The sequence below is a fragment of the Ranitomeya variabilis genome, chromosome 1, assembly GCF_051348905.1.
Source record: "Ranitomeya variabilis isolate aRanVar5 chromosome 1, aRanVar5.hap1, whole genome shotgun sequence".
Classification (NCBI taxonomy): Eukaryota; Metazoa; Chordata; class Amphibia; order Anura; family Dendrobatidae; genus Ranitomeya; species Ranitomeya variabilis.
The window spans coordinates 219,119,462-219,137,430 of NC_135232.1; the positions used below are offsets into that span (position 1 = coordinate 219,119,462).

Sequence of the window (17,969 nt, forward strand, 5' to 3'; positions counted from 1 at the left end):
TGCTGGTGGGGCGAGGGGTGTGAGAGAGATTGTGTCCGCCATAAGAAAGTGCAGCTGGAGAGGCTGAGTCAGAGGGGTGAGCCAGGTTTCAGTGATGCCAAGGAAGGAGAGTTTGTTAGTGATAAAGAGGTCATGGATGAATTACAGTTTGTTGCAGAGAGCGTGCGTTCCATAGTGCTCCAGGTAGGGGGAGCAGGGGAGTGGGGGCTGGATGAATGGGTATGAGGTTAACGTTGTTGCAAAGACGTGTAGAGGATCGTGGCAGGGGTTAGAAATGAGTGTGGGGATGTGTTGAGGAGGGCCAGGATTTGGGGATACATCACCAGTAATGAGGAGTAGCAGGCAGAGCGTTAGAAGGTGGGGGCTGGATAGGACATGATGTGGCCATGTGTGTCAGGAGAAAAAGGATTGTATGTGGAGGAACAGTTCTGTGGAGGAGGTGAGGTGGCTGGGGAGGATGGAAGGAGAAATCACTAGTTCCTTACTGGGTGGAGGGATTGCAGGAGATAGGAAGAAACAAAGTAGTATGGGGGTGAATGTTAAAAGAAACCGAACCATTATAGTAGTTTTCTATTCCTTTACCTTCCAGTCAATTCCAGTCCAATTCTAGTCTAATTCATAGTAATTAGAAATATGTAATTTGAAAGATGGTCAGACAGGTCTGGTCAGACTCATGGCTTTGAATTTAAGTTATTTGAGGCCATTATGACTTGTATCTGGCATTTTTCTCCAGTTTTCTCCTCTGCAGGCTACCACTCAAATTATCAGCTCTCTATGAACAAGTGGGTGTTGATGTACCATACACAAAAGCACAGGGTTTCCTGCTTTCTTTGTTTAGCACATGGTCAGATGTAGTACCAGTGGCATCAAAGACTATATGCAATAGTACTGAGCGGTGTGGCTGTGAATCCAGCTCCTGGCATAAGCGTAATCACTCGGCAGAATCTGAAGGTTTCCTCTGCATCTGTTTTCTCTCTCTCTGTTCCTCACTAATGGTGCTGACTGTCCAAGACAAAGTGGATAAGTACAAGGGGTTCGTAAGTGAAGAATGAAGCTGAATTCTCTGACAACATATTTTTACAGAGTTTGTTACATTTGCCTGTACTTTCTTATCTGTGGTGAGAGAAAAAAAAATCCAGCCTTATATATTGAAGGGCTTTTACCAAGTATATTTGTTATCTCCTATCCCTGGATAACGTATTGATTGCTGGGGTTTGACCATTATGACTACCACTACTACAAACATGCGGGCTTTTTTGGAGCCCCTTCTGAATGACCTTTTTGTACCACAGTGCTATTCAGATGGGCTCTGCTGTATCATGTAAAAACACAGGCTTCTATAATAGTTAACTCTCTTCCATGGGAACAATGCACTTCACACTATTCCAATAATGCAAGGGAAAATGTTGGTTTGTTTACTGTAAAATTTGTTATGTGGATACTGTATTTATGTTTTGTTTTTTTAATGTAGAATTTGGAGACCCTGGACAATGGAAAGCCCTACGCCATAGCCTATATGGCAGATCTGGATCTTGTATTAAAATGTTTGAGGTATCATTTTTTGGGGGGGGAAATTTTTAATAGATGCTTTCTTAAATAGAGCCAATACTGCTGAATAAGATTGAGGCCAATGTGACCGCAAAGTAAAAAATAGCGGGAGAGTGCTGGGAAATTGGTTCTGGATCGATGGGTGATTGAACAGGAGAGGGCTTTTTTCCAACAATATTTATTTTATCTCTGTAAAATCTCATTCAGATATGAGGTCCCCGCTGAGATCTCCGTAATCTTCCCTGATAGACCTCATACCTATTATTGTCTATGGGATTGTTCACTTGTCCTAGTAACGCTATTTTCACAAGTCGCGTTTTTTGTGGGGTCTTTTAATGCAAATTTTAAGCTGCGTTTTACAGTACCAGCAAAAGCTATGAGATTTCAGAAATCTTATGCTCACACATTGTTTTATTTTTCCCTAACTGAATTGGAAAACTGCAGGGTTTTTTAAAAACTGCAGCATGTCTCTTCTCTCAGCGTTTTTTCACCCATAGAAAGTTGTGTAATGGAAAAACGCAGGTATTAGGTTTTTCTGCGTTTTTAGGGGGAAAAAACACAGGTACGGCAGTATGTGAAGCACATTTATTTTTGTTTTTCTCAAGTTTAAACCATAATGTCTTGGTCTCCTCACCTGAGAATGGCAGTTTAGGATTAGTACAATTTATCCCCTTAGGGACCGAGCGAATCTAACCAGTGTCACTTTGAGGTTATAAGGGGTTACATTTCTCCTGGGGGGGGGTGACATACCAGGCCCGGCAAATCAAGGTAAGGGGCTTATTCACCATGCAATGCTCCTCTGGGAAATGTAATATGCAAATTGCCTCTTCAGAGAGAAAAAGGACTTGAACATGGCACCACCTGTTGGAAGCAGCGATCCTACAAGTCACAATCAACCCTTTAACGAGTCTTGCAATATGACTTGGGATAAAAGCAAAATCAGAATTTCAGCGCAACTACACCCCATATGTGATCAAAAACTTTTGCTTGGGCACATGGCAGGGCTAGGAAAGGACATGTGCCCAACATGTGAAAACAGCAGAAGCACCCCACAAGTGACGCCATTTTGGAAACAAAAACCCCCACCCAAGGAATTCATCTACAGATGTAGTGAGTATTTTGAACCCATAGGTACCTCACAGAATTTTATAACATTGAGATGTGGAAATATGACATTTTAGCAGTAAAAAATGTAAATTTTTGTATTTGCTGCAAATTTGTCACATACACAAGGGTTAATAGGTGAAACTAGACCCCACAATATATTTTTCAATTTCTCCCAAACGCAATGTTGTCCCATATGTTAACAGAAATTACTGTTTGGCCATACGTCATGGCTGAAAAGGAAGTAGCGCTATTTCACTTTTGGAGAACAGATTTATGGCTGCAATTACTATTTTGTAACATCTACGCCAAGCTTTTTTTCTGGAGAATTGCAAATCTGCCAGTCTAGTACCTATACATTGTGCCCCCATACAGTGTAGCTCTCACCACACACGCAGATAGAGACACTTTGTACTCCGTTTGGCGTCTGCTCTGGTGGGATCTATCTTTTTAGGCGTGCCCAGATCTGTGGTCGCCCACAATTGTTCGCTAAAAAGACGCCTAAATTAATGGGACACCGCTGAAACGAAGACCAGTCCAAAGTGACTCCATATGCCTCATAAGTGAGTAGTTGCGTCCAGGGTTTTGTCTGAATCGCGGATTGGGGGAATTTATATGGAAATCTCGACGTAAGCGCTCAGGGCAGAGCACAGGATAAATGTTGGCTGAGCCCTACTATGATTTTTAGGAGTTAGAATGAACAATTAGCAGTACAAGAATATTTTTATTTTTGTGTGGTAAAAAAGATAAGGCAGATTTATTCTTCAGGTTGGGATTATAGCTATACTAGATTTAGATCAGGGTTTTTTTAGGTTTGTTTTTTAGGTTTTGCTACGATCACACAGTAAAAATGCTTTTTTATAAAGTAGTTTGTCGCCATATTCTGAGAGCTGTAACTTTTAGTTTTACAGAGCTGTATGAGGGCTTATTTTTTGTGAAGCGAGTTGCAGATTTTTTTGGTATCATTTTGGGGTACATAATAATTTTAGATTTTTATTCAGATTTTTCAAACACAGAATGAGAAAAACCCAGCAATTCTGTTATTCACCATGCGGTAAAAGTGATAAGACCAATTTGTTCGTCTGGTCGGTACGATTACAATGATACCAGATTTCTGTACTTTTTCTTAGGCCATGTTCACACTTTGCGGGTGACCTCTGCGGGTTCTCCCGCAGCGGATTTGATAAATCTGCAGGGCAAAACCGCTGCGGTTATCCCTGCAGATTTATCGCGGTTTGTTCCGCGGTTTCCGCTGCGGGTTTCCGCCTATACTATTGATGCTGCATATGCAGCAATATGCAGCATCAATAGTAATGTTAAAAATAATACAAATTGGTTATACTCACCCTCTGATGTCCGGATCTCCTCGGCGCTGCACCCGGCTGTCCGGTTACAAAGATGATGTGCGAGAAGGACCCTTCGTGACGTCACGGTCATGTGACCGCGACGTCACGGTCATGTGACCGCGACGTCACCGCAGGTCCTGTTCGCACAGCAACTCTGACCGGCCGGCCGCGTGCAGCGCTGAGAGGTGAGTATAACATGATTTTTTATTTTTATTCTTTTTTTTACCCCAAATATGGTTCCCAGGGCCTGGAGGAGGGTCTCCTCTCCTCCACCCCGGGTACCACCCGCACATTATCCGCTTACTTCCCGCAACGTGGGCACAGCCCCATGCGGGAAGTAAGCGGTTCAATGCATTCCTATGGGTGCAGAATCGCAGCGATTCTGCACAAAGAAGTGACATGCTGCGGGTTTTAAACCGCTGCGTTTCTGCGCGGTTTTTCCCGCAGCATGTGCACAGCGGTTTCCATAGGGTTTACATGTAAATGGAACCGCTATGGAAACTGCTGCGGACCCGCAGCATCAAAATTGCAGCGGTTCCGCGGTAAAAACCGCAAAGTGTGAACATGGCCTTATGCTTTGCTATTTTTATACACAAAAAAAATCCTTTTTTTTTTGCCGAATGAGCCATATTAAGGCCTGTCTTTTGTAGGACAGTTTGGCGTTTACATTTATACCATTTTATTTTACATAACTGTTTGATTGCTTTTTATTCAATTATTTTGTGAGTCACTGTGATGAAAAAGCTAAATTTTTGTCATGGTGTTTTTTTGTTTGTTTTTTTTCATGGCGCTCCAGACATGGTGATGCCAATTATGCGGACTTTTTTGTTTTATCACAAACACTGCATTTTTTAATTTTTTTTGTACTTTTCACTTTTTTACACTTTTTCACTGAGAGACATTTATAATTTTTATTTTAATCACTGGTCTCATATACTGCTGTAGACATGTACACCAGTGCATGAGACCAGTCAGTGTCTCATTGACACAGCCTGTGAGATCCAGCTTATTGCTGGATCTCACAGGCGACTACCGCATGACCCAAGGCTATCATGGTAAGCATCGGGACTTGCGATTTTCATTGCAGACGTCCGACGGTTGCTAAGAGGGTCTTGTGACCCCCTGTAACAACAACTTAAATACCGTTGTCTCGTTTGACAGCGGTATTTAAGGGGTGAATCAGCCTCGATTGGTCACAAAATTGTCTGGAGCTGATACCGCAGGGTGAGAGCTGTCACATGCAGCTGACACTCTTGGGAATCACCTCCACTCGGAGGCACAATACTTATTCCTCAGCGCCGTTAAAATGTGGCCCTGAGGAATAACTACCCTTAACGATCACTGTTAAAAGGCATATTGGCAGTTGTTAAGGGGATAATTAAATTGGTGATGTGTAAACTTTTTCTGACCAAGGTGCGAAATTGAACAATACCTGAGAAACTCAAGGGCCAACCAAAGTGGGGAACTAAACAGTGTCCTTCAAACTCAATGCTCTGCCAATGTGTTAAGTAAACTATTCCTGACCAATTCAACTCACCGCTGTTATATTTTGTAACTGAATATTCTTTTTATAAACTCATGTGAATTTTTTTGTTCAGAATAGTCTCACTTTTTTAAAAACATAAAAATCTTTTTCCAATACATAATTTTAATCAAATTGCCCTTTTTTTCGAAATGGTTTTGTGATTTCACATATGTCCTGCATTTCGAAGCTAACCCCTTGCATTGTTCTTGCTTCTGTGGTAGATGAAAAGCTGAACTTTTGGGATCCTGAAAAACACAGCTAAGCTTGCTTTTTGTAAGCAGCTTCATTACTGCCAGGAGAGCAGGTTTTCCCTGCAGAAAAAAAACACAAAGTGTGAACATAGCCTTACAGGGACAGGAGGGTAATCTTCGATATTGAAGTGATAGCTGCAAGTATATAGTTTGTTTGACTTATTAGCCAGACACCATAATGTAGATGTCTATGCAATTACAGTGCCTTGCGAAAGTCCAGACCTCAATCCAATCGAGAATCTGTAGAAAGAGCTGAAAACTGCTGTTCACAAACGATCTCCATCAAACCTCACTGAGCTCGAGCTGTTTGCCAAGGAAGAATGGGCAAGAATTTTAGTCTCTCGATGAACAAAACTGATAGAGACATACCCCAAGCGACTTGCAGCTGTAATAGCAGCACAAGGTGGCGCAACAAAGTATTAAGTTAAAGGGGCCGAATAATATTGCACGCCCACTTTTCAGTTTTTGAATTTCCGCAAAAATTTAAAATAAGCAATAAATTTCACTCAACTTCACAATTGTGTTCCACTTGTTGTTGATTCTTCACCAAAAATTTACATTTGGTACCTTTATGTTTGAAGCATGATATGTGGGAAAAGGTTGAAAAGTTCCAGGGGGCCGAATACTTTTGCAAGGCACTGTATATTCATATATTCAGCTAAAAAGACCACATCATTTAAAGGGGGTTTCATGTTTTGGACTCTGCCTCATTGTACTCATGGAGTCATGATGGGGAGGAAACGTGATATGAACTGGGCCTTTCAGTCCACATTTGTCAAAGCTGTTCTCATTCCAGTCTTGTGGTGTTTTTGTTTTTTCCTTTTTTTGTGCAAATATAAAATTATCTTCAGATTCAAGCATGGGGGGGGGTGTAAGAGCCATTACCTCTTAACCCCCTTAGTGACCACTAATACATCTTTTTACTGACCTGCGATATAAAAGACTAGCACTATTGATGAGCAAGTAATACTTGTTGCTCGGGTGGTCTCCGAGTATATGGGCGTGCTCAGAGATTTAGTTTTCGTCGCTGTAACTGCATGATTTGCGACTGCTAGACAGGCTGAATACATGTGGGAATTCCCTAACAAACAGGCAACCCACACATGTATTCAGCCTGTCTAGAAGTCGCAAATCATGCAGCTACAGTGACGAAAATCTCCGAGCAGTCACAAGTACTCTGAGACCACCCGAGCGTGCTCGGGAAAACCCGAGTAACGAGTACACTCGCTCATCACTAACTAGCACCCCTCGACAGATGACAATGCTGTATCTGTCGGCTGTACACTATAGCTTACAACTTGCTGCATCAGCCATGATCAGTGTTGGCACAGACTGTCGTTCAACCCCTTAAATGCTGCTATCAATAGTGACTATAGCATTTAGATGGTTAAGAGTGTGGGGGATTCCTCTTTATAGCGGCCTGTTCAAAAGTTATCAAAATTTAGGTGGTAAAAGCAAACTATTTCTGTGATGGGGGTGCTGTTTACAAAATGGTATCACTTTTGGGGGTTTCAAATATATGGGACCCCAAAGTCACTTTCAAACTAAACAGGTGCCTAAAAAAATAAGTTTTGTAAATTTCCTTGAAAAAAATGAAAAATTACTGCTACGTTTTTAAACCTTCTAAAATGCGTACAAAATAAAAGAACATTTTACAAATGGTGTTGCTCTAACGTAGATGCCAGCAAAATGTTATTTATTCATTTTTTGTGTGGTATGACTATCTGGATTAAAGGGATAATCATTAAAAATGTGAAAATTGCAATTTGACTTTTTTTTTTGTCAGATTTCTAATATTTTTTGCATTTATTTATAAGAATATCAACCTAAATATACCATTATCATAAAGTATGACGTGTCACAAAAAACAGTCTCAAAATCAATGGGATATGTTGATGCGTTCCAGAGTTATTACCACATGAAGGGACACATGTCAGATTTTAAAAAATTAGCCCGGTCACTAAGGGGTTAATATCACCAATTGCTTTCAGTCAAACAAATTGTCCGTGTACCCCTCAGAACCCTGCTGCGTTGACACTAGATTGAATGTGTTTTTCAACAAATGGTGAACTGTACCAAACCCTTTGTGTAGTCTAAAATACGATCTTTAGGCTTTTTTTATGTTAAAATTCAGATACCACGCTGGATGGGCTGACAAATGGCACGGAAAAACAATTCCAATTGATGGAGATTATTTCACCTACACCAGACATGAACCAGTTGGAGTTTGCGGACAGATCATACCGGTAAGCTTTGCTCGGTCTCTGATTTGTCATTGTGACCACGACTTCCAATTTGCTTCATGATTAAATTAGGAAACAAACATAGATGTTGTAGTAGCAGAGGTGGAAATTCTCCTCTGTGTAGCGGCTTACTTAGCAGATCTAATTAATTTGCCTTCTTACAGTGGAATTTCCCTCTTCTGATGTTGGCCTGGAAGTTTGGCCCAGCACTGGCTACTGGGAATGTAATAGTCATGAAGGTTGCAGAACAGACACCGCTCACTGCTCTACATGTTGCCAGTTTGGTGAAGGAGGTAAGTGATTCTTGGCATTCGTTATTTAACTTTTCCCGCATTTCTAACTATACAGGGATATTTTCTCTGCGACAAACACCGCCTTTAGTCTGTCATTCAAAAAACTGCAAAATTAATTTTCATAAAGGAATTGTCTGGGAGTATACAGTGTATTTTCTTTGTTTTATTTTATGTCTGCAACCTTGTTAAAAAAACAAACAAACAAAAAAACCTCTCCCTCCCCAGGTCCAGCGTGGTCTCCCTGCTGCTGCCCTGTTCTTTGATAGATAGCAGCAGTGACATCTTCAGTGTATGTGACTACTGCAGCCAATCACTGGACTCAGCGGCTCCTGCTATCTACATCGGCTGCAGCAGTCACAATCACTGTAGAGCTATCACCACTGCAGCCTGTCGACAAAGACTCAAGCAGCGGCACAGAGGCAGTCCTGGACCCATGGAGGGAGGTGTTTGGTGTTTTATTCTATGTCAGTAAGCCTATAATGGGAAAAAAATAAGGCCCGACAACATCTTGAGGTATGAGACAACAAGATAACTGCCTACAGAAGAGCTAAACACAGCCTAAATTTACAGAATGGTTAGTAGTCCCAGCAATGGGTTTATTGGCTAATAAGCATTTTAATTCTAGATAAGGAATTTTGTTTTTGGGGGGTTTTATTTTTGGTTGAAGCAATTAACAGATTTTAGGCACCCATACACATAGCTTATATCTACTAGTTCAACTGACTAATATGTATAGGGGAGCTGACCGATTGTTGGTGCAAAGATGTCGCATGTGTCCTACTTCGGATTGATGATCGCATTGTTCTCCCAAAGATAAGATGTCGGCTGATGTGTTACCAGGCAGCTTTCTCAAAGAGCATGGGAGCGCTCAGCCAAACTAGTAGTGCTCCTACGTATGGGAAGGTCGGTTGAGCAATAACCAAAGCATTGCTCGGCTAACAGACATCTAATGTGTATGCCCGACTATAGAAGTGAACGCCCGCCAGGGCTGTGGGGTACTCGGTACCGGGTCTGGTACTTAAAGGGGATGTCACGGTGGCTGCGACCCGGTCCTTAGCCCTGGGCGCCCAAATAAAGGGGAAAGGTCTTTTAAGGGAGTTGTAATAAAGTTTGTGTTTGTGACGCCACCTATGGTATTCGAGTGGGGACCGACGGTTAATGGAGTCCTCTGGGGTGATGTTATGGCAGCTAGGTGGTATAACTTCCCACAGGTGAAGTTGGGTCCCCAAGGCTCCCGGTGTGTAGGTGAAGATGATGGGTGGTGCGGTAAGAAATGGAGGACACAGGTTTGCAGTGTCTTTACCTGGTTTACTGAAGGCTTCAGGCAACCGCAGTCCAGGGCACCAGATCACAGGTACAGGCAGTGTCCGACTGCAAGCAAGTTCAGAGTCCCCTCTACTAGGTGGAGATGAAAGCCTTGTTACTAGAGCGGTCATGTAGTTGCCTATGGCTTCTGACAAGGTCTTCACGGTCCTCTCTGTCCTCCATAAAGGTGCGACATATACCCGTATGGCAGGCAGGTGGCTCGAGCCTTTTTACAGGGTCTCTATCAAGACCCGGGCTCTATATGCTACTGTATCTCCTGGGTGTTAGGGCGGACAGATAACATATAGTCCAGCTGTCCTGCTCTGCAGGGAGGCAGCCCAGTCACAGCTATCCTCCCCAGTTGCCACTCTCCTGTGCTTTACTCTCCTGCACACTCACTAGATCAGAGGTGTCAAACTGCATTCCTCAAGGGCCGCAAACAGGTCATGTTTTCAGGATTTCCTTGTATTGCACAGGTGATAATTTAATCACCTGCACAGAATGAATCCAGCACCTTGTGCAATGCTAAGGAAATCTTGAAAACACGCATGGTCTGAGGCCCTCGAGGAATGCAGTTTGACACCCCTGCACCAGATGCTGTTCTTCCTTCCGTACTCTCTCAATCCTGGAGCTACTGCACTTCAGGCTGCACGACCCCTCACACGTCTCTAAGCCTCAAACTGCTCCAGTCTGCTGTCAGGCACTAAATAACTCCTTTCCCTCCTAGCCAGAATCTATATCTAGGGATGTTCCCCCTAAACCAGGTTTAGAGCTCCCCCTTCTGGCCTGGAGTGTGAACATGTTGTGTGCTTTGTGATTACTTGGTGGTAGAGATCTTCCCTTGCTTCCAAACGTGACAAAATCCCCCCCCCCCCGTGAGGAAAGCAATGCCACCGTGACAACCGGGACCCTGGGGTGTCACAGAAGCAGCTTGCTTGTATAGTCTGAGGATTGGAATAGAAATGGCTATGGATACTGGCTGCTTCGGGTCCTTACTGCATTTTTCCCAAGATAAAAGTTTGATTTCTCAAGCAATACACTACAAAAGCTCCAATTTTTTTATAAAGCCCTGGACTGTCCCAGTTACTGTACATGCATGAACATGGTAAGATACTTTGTGGCAAAGGGGCAGTGCTTTTGGCTAAGTCCAAAACTGTGAAGCACTTTTATAAATGTAGATACGGTCTGCAATGAATCACAGTAATAGCCCAATGGATGAGTCTTTTTTGTAAAAAAAAAAAAAAAAAAAAAAAAACCTCATCGACAAAAATGGACGGCAGCGCAGACTTGAAATTTGTGGAATATAAATTTTATGCTCTGAATTTCATCCTGAGGGAAGTCTAAATGACAAGCCGGGTTGAGATTTCTCAGTCTGGACCACTATGCCTGGACTAACCTCGGATCTCCTATGTGTCTGAGGCTGTAAGCTGGGGTCGGAAGACCTACAGTGAGTCCAGGTATTGAAATCCATCTGAAAATAGTCTAAAACGCAGTTTATGCACTAGATTTTTTTCACAAATTTAGCTGCTAATCTGCAACTGTTTTTCCATCTAATTTAATCTTTGCATGGGCATATTTATCTGAATTGCATGTTTTTTCTTTTCTCAGGCTGGATTCCCACCAGGCGTGGTCAATATCCTACCTGGCATGGGTCACACAGCTGGTGCTGCCCTTTCATCTCACATGGATGTGGATAAAGTTGCTTTTACTGGCTCTACAGAGGTAAAGATCACCATTGTTGTTTTTTTTTTTTTTAAATGAGCTTCTCTTAAATTGCCCTAATTTACCTACAGTTGTGGCCAAAAGTATTGACACTCCTGCAATTCTGTCAGATAATACTCAGTTTCTTCCTGAAAATGATTGCAATCACAAATTCTTTGCTATTATCTTCATTTAATTTGTCTTAAATGAAAAAAACACAAAGAAAATTGTCCTAAAGCCAAATTGGATATAATTCCACACCAAACATAAAAAAGGGGGTGGACAAAAGTATTGTCACTTTTCGAAAAATCATGTGATGCTTCTCTAATTTGTGTAATTAACAGCACCTGTAACTTACCTGTGGCACCTAACAGGTGTTGGCAATAACTAAATCACACTTGCAGCCAGTTGACATGGATTAAAGTTGACTCAACCTCTGTCCTTGTGTGTACCACATTGAGCATGGAGGAAAGAAAGAAGACCAAAGAACTGTCTGAGGACTTGAGAAACCAAATTGTGAGGAAGCATGAGCAATCTCAAGGCTACAAGTCCATCTCCAAAGACCTAAATGTTCCTGTGTCTACCGTGCGCAGTGTCATCAAGAAGTTTAAAGCCCATGGCACTGTGGCTAACATCCCTAGATGTGGACGGAAAAGAAAAATTGACAAGAGATTTCAACGCAAGATTGTGCAGATGTTGGATAAAGAACCTCGGCTAACATCGAAACAAGTTCAAGCTGCCCTGCAGTCCGAGGGTACAACAGTGTCAACCCGTACTATCGGTCCGCGTCTGAATGAAAAGGGACTGTATGGTAGGAGACCCAGGAAGACCCCACTTCTTACCCTGAGACATAAAAAAGCCAGGCTGGAGTTTGCCAAAACTTACCTGAAAAAGCCTAAAACGTTTTGGAAGAATGTTCTCTGGTCAGATGAGACAAAAGTAGAGCTTTTTGGGCAAAGGCATCAACATAGAGTTTCCAGGAGCAAAAAAAGAGGCATTCAAAGAAAAGCACACAGTCCCTACTGTCAAACATGGCGGAGGTTCCCTGATGTTTTGGGGTTGCTTTGCTGCCTCTGGCACTGGACTGCTTGACCGTGTGCATGGCATTATGAAGTCTGAAGACTACCAACAAATTTTGCAGCATAATGTAGGGCCCAGTGTGAGAAAGCTGGGTCTCCCTCAGAGGTCATGGGTCTTCCAGCAGGACAATGACCCAAAACACACTTCGAAAAGCACTAGAAAATGGTTTGAGAGAAAGCACTGGAGACTTCTAAGGTGGCCAGCAATGAGTCCAGACCTGAATCCCATAGAACATCTGTGGAGAGATCTAAAAATGGCAGTTTGGAGAAGGCACCCTTCAAATATCAGAGACCTGAAGCAGTTTGCTAAAGAAGAATGGTCTAAAATTCCAGCAGAGCATTGTAAGAACCTCATTGATGGTTACCAGAAGTGGTTGGTCGCAGTTATTTTGGCTAAAGGTTGTGCAACCAAGTATTAGGCTGAGGGTGCCAATACTTTTGTCTGGCCCATTTTGGGAGTTTTGTGTGAAATGATCAATGTTTTGCTTCATTCTCTTTTGTGTTTTTTCATTTAAGACAAATTAAATGAAGATAATAATACCAAAGAATTTGTGATTGCAATCATTTTCAGGAAGAAACTGAGTATTATCTGACAGAATTACAGGGGTGTCAATACTTTTGGCCACAACTGTAATGTGCTCTCCTAAAATCCTATTTCAGTTGTGGTCAGGTGATTGCACCTTCTTTTCCATGTTCTTATGGTTACACCTATCATGTGGTTGTAGGTTTGCCGCCATAAAAATGTACAGTACATAGTCAGTCATAGTCGATCATTAGGCTGACTGCTATTATTCATGAATCCTCCTTCTACAGAAATGGTTGGATGAGCGCTTCTATGTTCTGTATGAGAGCCACTGCCAGATTCCTTTGGCAGTAGCTTATCTCAGGGGAGGAGAAAAGGATCAGTTGTCAAAATTCAGCAGGCCAGACCTTCCCTTCCCCTGCATTATCTCTTGCCATAGCACTGCTGTGTTCTGTGTACAGATATTTTGAGGGTCCAGTTTTAATGGTTATAGAAGGTTTGATCTTTGAGAAGTTTTTGCAGGAATGTGAAAATATCTAACCCAAAAATGAAGATGGTTGCCAGGTGTATGTTGATACCATTCCTTGTATAAAATTGACTAGTTCCTCTCTTCCCGATTCTTGATTTGTGCTTTTCCCAGCTAATAGGTGTTTTTCTAGTTTGCGAGCAGACGGTGGAAAGTACAGTGGCAAATCCCAGTGTGATTCCATACCTTTGCCAGCTATAGTTTTGTAATGCTACAATGGTGGGCTTATCATAGAATTGACCTGTTTTCTGACTCTGCATTTGTCCCTCACCTACTCTGTTGGTTAACCCTTGGATACCCTTATGCATATGACCTACTGATTTTCTGCCTACCTTCAATACCTTCCTTGAACCTGGTTATTCCTTGACTAAGCTATTAGTTACTATTTTATGTTTGTCCCAGTCTTGGGTTTGTTTACACTTCTTCCCTCAACTCGCGACACCAGCCAGCAGCTACTCTGCAGATTCAACCCAGGGCCCCTGCAGCGAAGGCCAGATTCCTTTATAGAACTGAAAACATGAACACCAAATGATGACCAACAAGTTAATCCTGTAAAAGTTCATCATTGCTCATATCAGGCCTTTATTGCTTATATATGACTACGATCAGTATGTTGTCAGTCTTTTGATATTTTAGTCTTGTTGACTACATGTAGAGTAAGCCAGAGTTCACTGATCAAATTGTATGTTGAATGCTTGATTTTACAAATATTGCCCACTTTGGCTTCCAGAAGTATGCATGTGTTGGCCATTTATTTAATTGTATAGGAAAGCAATACAGCATGATTTTTCCTATACAGAGAGCCTTGGATAAGTGTTATTTTTTGTTTGTTGTTTTTGAAAATGAACTGTCTATATTTGTCTACGGTAGGTGGGTCGTCTAATCCAGCAAGCAGCTGGGAAATCCAACCTGAAGAAGGTAACTCTTGAGCTTGGTGGAAAGAGCCCTAACATCATACTCTCAGATGCTGATAGTAAGTGTCTAACTCCTGACTTTGTTGATTTTGTTGATGGCTCCCTGAATTATTAAATTAACCCCTTAACGAACGCCGATACGCCTTTTAACGGCGGCCGCTAAGGGTACTTAAACCACAGCTCCGTTAATTAACGGCGCTGTGGAAAAAGTGATTAGCGCCCCCCAGAGTCGGATTTTCTCTGGGGTCTCGGTTGCCGGGGGTAGCCGAGACCCCAGAGAACATGATTCGGGGGGTTTTTACCGACCCCCGAGTTGCGATCGCCGGTAATTAACCGTTTACCGGCGGTCGCAACAAAAAAAAACAAAACGCGATTTGCCATTTAATTTCTCTGTCCTCCGATGTGATCGCACATCGGAGGACAGAGAAATAGGGTCCCCGATCACCCCCAATAGCCCCCCAAAACTCACCTATCTGCCCCGGTGCTCCTCGTGGCTCCCGATGGGTGCCGCCATCCTTTTTCCGGGGAAAAAATGTCGGGCGCATGCGCAGTGCGCCCGCCGCCCGGCACCCAGAAGATCTTTGGGGTCTCGGCTGCCGGGGGTAGCCGAGACCCCAAAGAACATGATCGGGGTCGGTTTGCACCGACCCCTGTTTTGCGGTCGCCGGTAATTAACAGTTTACCGGCGACCGCAAAAAAAAAAAACGATCTGTAATTCTCTGTCCTCTGATGTGATCGCACATCAGAGGACAGAGAAATAGGGGGATTCGGGGAGCCTATCATACTCACCCGGTGTCCCTGGGTCCTCCTGCGTCTCCTCCTGCCGGCCGGCTTTTTCCTCGGTAAAGAAAATGGCGGGCGCATGCGCAGTGCGCTCGCCATCTGCTGCCATCTGCCGGCCGGCAGGAGAGACGAGTTGGGGCTAAAATTAGGGCTAGGGTTAGGGTTAGGCTACTTTCACACTAGCGTTTTTTGGCTTCCGTCGCAATGCGTCGTTGGAGAAAAAACGCATCCTGCAAAAGTGCTTGCAGGATGCGTTTTTTCTCCATTGACTTGCATTAGCGACGCATTGCGACGGATTGCCACACGTCGCATCCGTCGTCTGACGGATGCGTCGTGCTTTGGCGGATCGTCGGCACAAAAAAAGCTACATGTAACTTTTTTGTGCGACGTGTCCACCATGCGCAGTCGGAACTCCGCCCCGCCTCCCCGCACCTCACAATGGGGCAGCGGATGCGTTGAAAAAACAGCATCCGCTGCACCCGTTGTGTGGCGCTTACAACGCTAGCGTCGGTACGTCGGCCCGACACACTGCGATGGGCCGAGTACGACGCTAGTGTGAAAGTAGCCTTAGGCTTCTTTCACACTTACGTCGGTACGGGGCGGTCGCAATGCGTCGGCCCGACGTACCGACGCACGTTGTGAAAATTGTGCACAACGTGGGCAGCGGATGCAGTTTTTCAACGCATCCGCTGCCCAGTCTATGTCCTGGGGAGGAGGGGGCAGAGTTACGGCCACGCATGCGCGGAAATGGCGGACGCGACGTACAAAAAAAAGGTTACATTGAACTTTTTTTGTGACGACGGGGCTAAAGTTATGGTTAGGGTTGGGGCTAAAGTTAGGGTTAGAGTTGGGATTAGGGTTCGGGTTTGGATTAGGGTTGGGATTAGGGTTACGTTTGGGATTAGGGTTGGTATTAGGGTTACGTTTGGGATTAGGGTTGGGGTTGGGATTAGGGTTGGGATTAGGGTTAGGGGTGTGTTGGATTTAGGGCTTTGATTAGGGTTGTGGTTAGGGTTGAGTTTAGGGCTGTTTTGGGGTTAGGGTTGTGATTATCGTTAGGGTTGTGATTAGGATTATGGATCGGGTTGAGATTAGGGTTAGGGGTGTGTTGGAGTTAGGGTTGGAGTTATAATTTGGGGGTTTCCACTGTTTAGGTACATCAGGGGGTGCGCCCAAACAGTGGTTTACCCCCACATATGGGGTACCAGCATACTCAGGACAAATTGGAGAACAAATATTGGCATCCAATTTCTCTTGTTACCCTTGTGAAAATAAAAATTTGGGGGCTAAAAAATCTTTTTTTGTGGGAAAAAAATATATTTTTTGTTTTCACTACTCTGCATTATAAACTTCTGTGAAGCACTTGGGCATTCAAAGTTCTCACCACATATCTAGAGAAGTTCCTTGGGGGGGTCTAGTTTTCAAAATGGGGTCACTTGTGGGGGGTTTCTACTGTTTAGGTACATCAGTGGCTCTGCAAACGCAACATAACGTCCGCAGACCATTCTATCAAAGCCTGCATTCCAAAATGGCGCTCCTTCCCTTCCGAGCTCTGCCGTGCGCACAAACAGTGGTTTACCCCCACATATTGGGTACCAGCATACTCAGGACAAATTGGACAACAACTTTTGGGGTCCAATTTCTCTTGTTACCCTTGTGAAAATAAAAATTTGGGGGCTAAAAAATCTTTTTTGTGGGAAAAAAATATATTTTTTATTTTCACTACTCTGCATTATAAACTTCTGTGAAGCACCTGGGGGTTTAAAGTGCTCACCACACATCTAGATAAGTTCCTTAAGGGGTCTAGTTTCCAAAATGGTGTCATTTGTGGGGGGTTTCCACTGTTTAGGCACATCAGCGGCTCTCCAAACGTGACATGGCGTCCGATCTCAATTCCAGCCAATTCTACATTGAAAAAGTCAAGCGGTGCTCCTTCACTTCCAAGCTCTGCGGTGCGCCCAAACAGTGGTTTACCTCCACATATGGGGTATCGGCGTACTCAGGAAAAATTGCACAACAAAATTTGTGGTTAAATTTCTGTTTTTACACTTGTGAAAATTAAAAAAAATGGTTCTGAAGTAAAATGTTTGCAAAAAAAAGTTAAATGTTCATTTTTTTTCTTCCACATTGTTTCAGTTCCTGTGAAGTACGTAAAAGGTTAATAAACTTCTTGAATGTGGTTTTGAGCAGCTTGAGGGGTGCAGTTTTTAGAATGGTGTCACACTTGGTTATTTTCTATCATATAGACCCCTCAAAATGACTTCAAAGGTGATGTGGTCCCTAAAAAAAACATGGTGTTGTAAAAATGAGAAATTGCTGGTCAACTTTTAACCCTTATAACTCCCTAACAGAAAAAAATTTTGTTTCCAAAATTGTGCTGATGTAAAGTAGACATGTGGGAAATGTTATTTATTAACTATTTTTCGTGGCATATCTCTCTGATTTAAGGGCATAAAAATACAAAGTTTGAAAATTGCAAAATTTTAAAAATTTTCGCCATATTTCCATTTTTTTCATAAATAATCGCAAGTAATATCGAAGAAATGTTACCACTAACTTGAAGTACAACATGTCACGAAAAAACAATCTCCGAATCAGCGGGATCCGATAAAGCGTTCCAGAGTTATAACCTCTTAAAGTGACAGTGGTCAGAATTGTAAAAATTGGCTCGGTCATTAAGTACCAAATTGGCTTTGTCACTAAGGGGTTAAAAACAATTTATGCAAAACAGAAGTTTGTCGAGATTACTCGTTTGATTGTTTCAGAATGGCGGTTTGTGTCATAATGAATTTCTTCACATTTTCACTGAAATGACCAGTTTTGAAATA

At 42.9% G+C, this 17,969-nt stretch overlaps 1 protein-coding gene across 1 annotated transcript in view; it reads left to right on the forward strand.

Moving 5' to 3' along the window:
- Nucleotides 1-17,969, forward strand: part of LOC143809724 (aldehyde dehydrogenase, mitochondrial-like) — a 111,325-nt gene that overhangs the window by 40,174 nt on the left and 53,182 nt on the right. Inside the window, exons 4-8 of the mRNA XM_077292762.1 lie at nt 1,472-1,551; nt 7,909-8,020; nt 8,182-8,310; nt 11,224-11,337; nt 14,315-14,417. Coding sequence (XP_077148877.1) covers nt 1,472-1,551; nt 7,909-8,020; nt 8,182-8,310; nt 11,224-11,337; nt 14,315-14,417 — 538 coding nt within the window. The remainder of the gene's footprint in view (nt 1-1,471; nt 1,552-7,908; nt 8,021-8,181; nt 8,311-11,223; nt 11,338-14,314; nt 14,418-17,969) is intronic.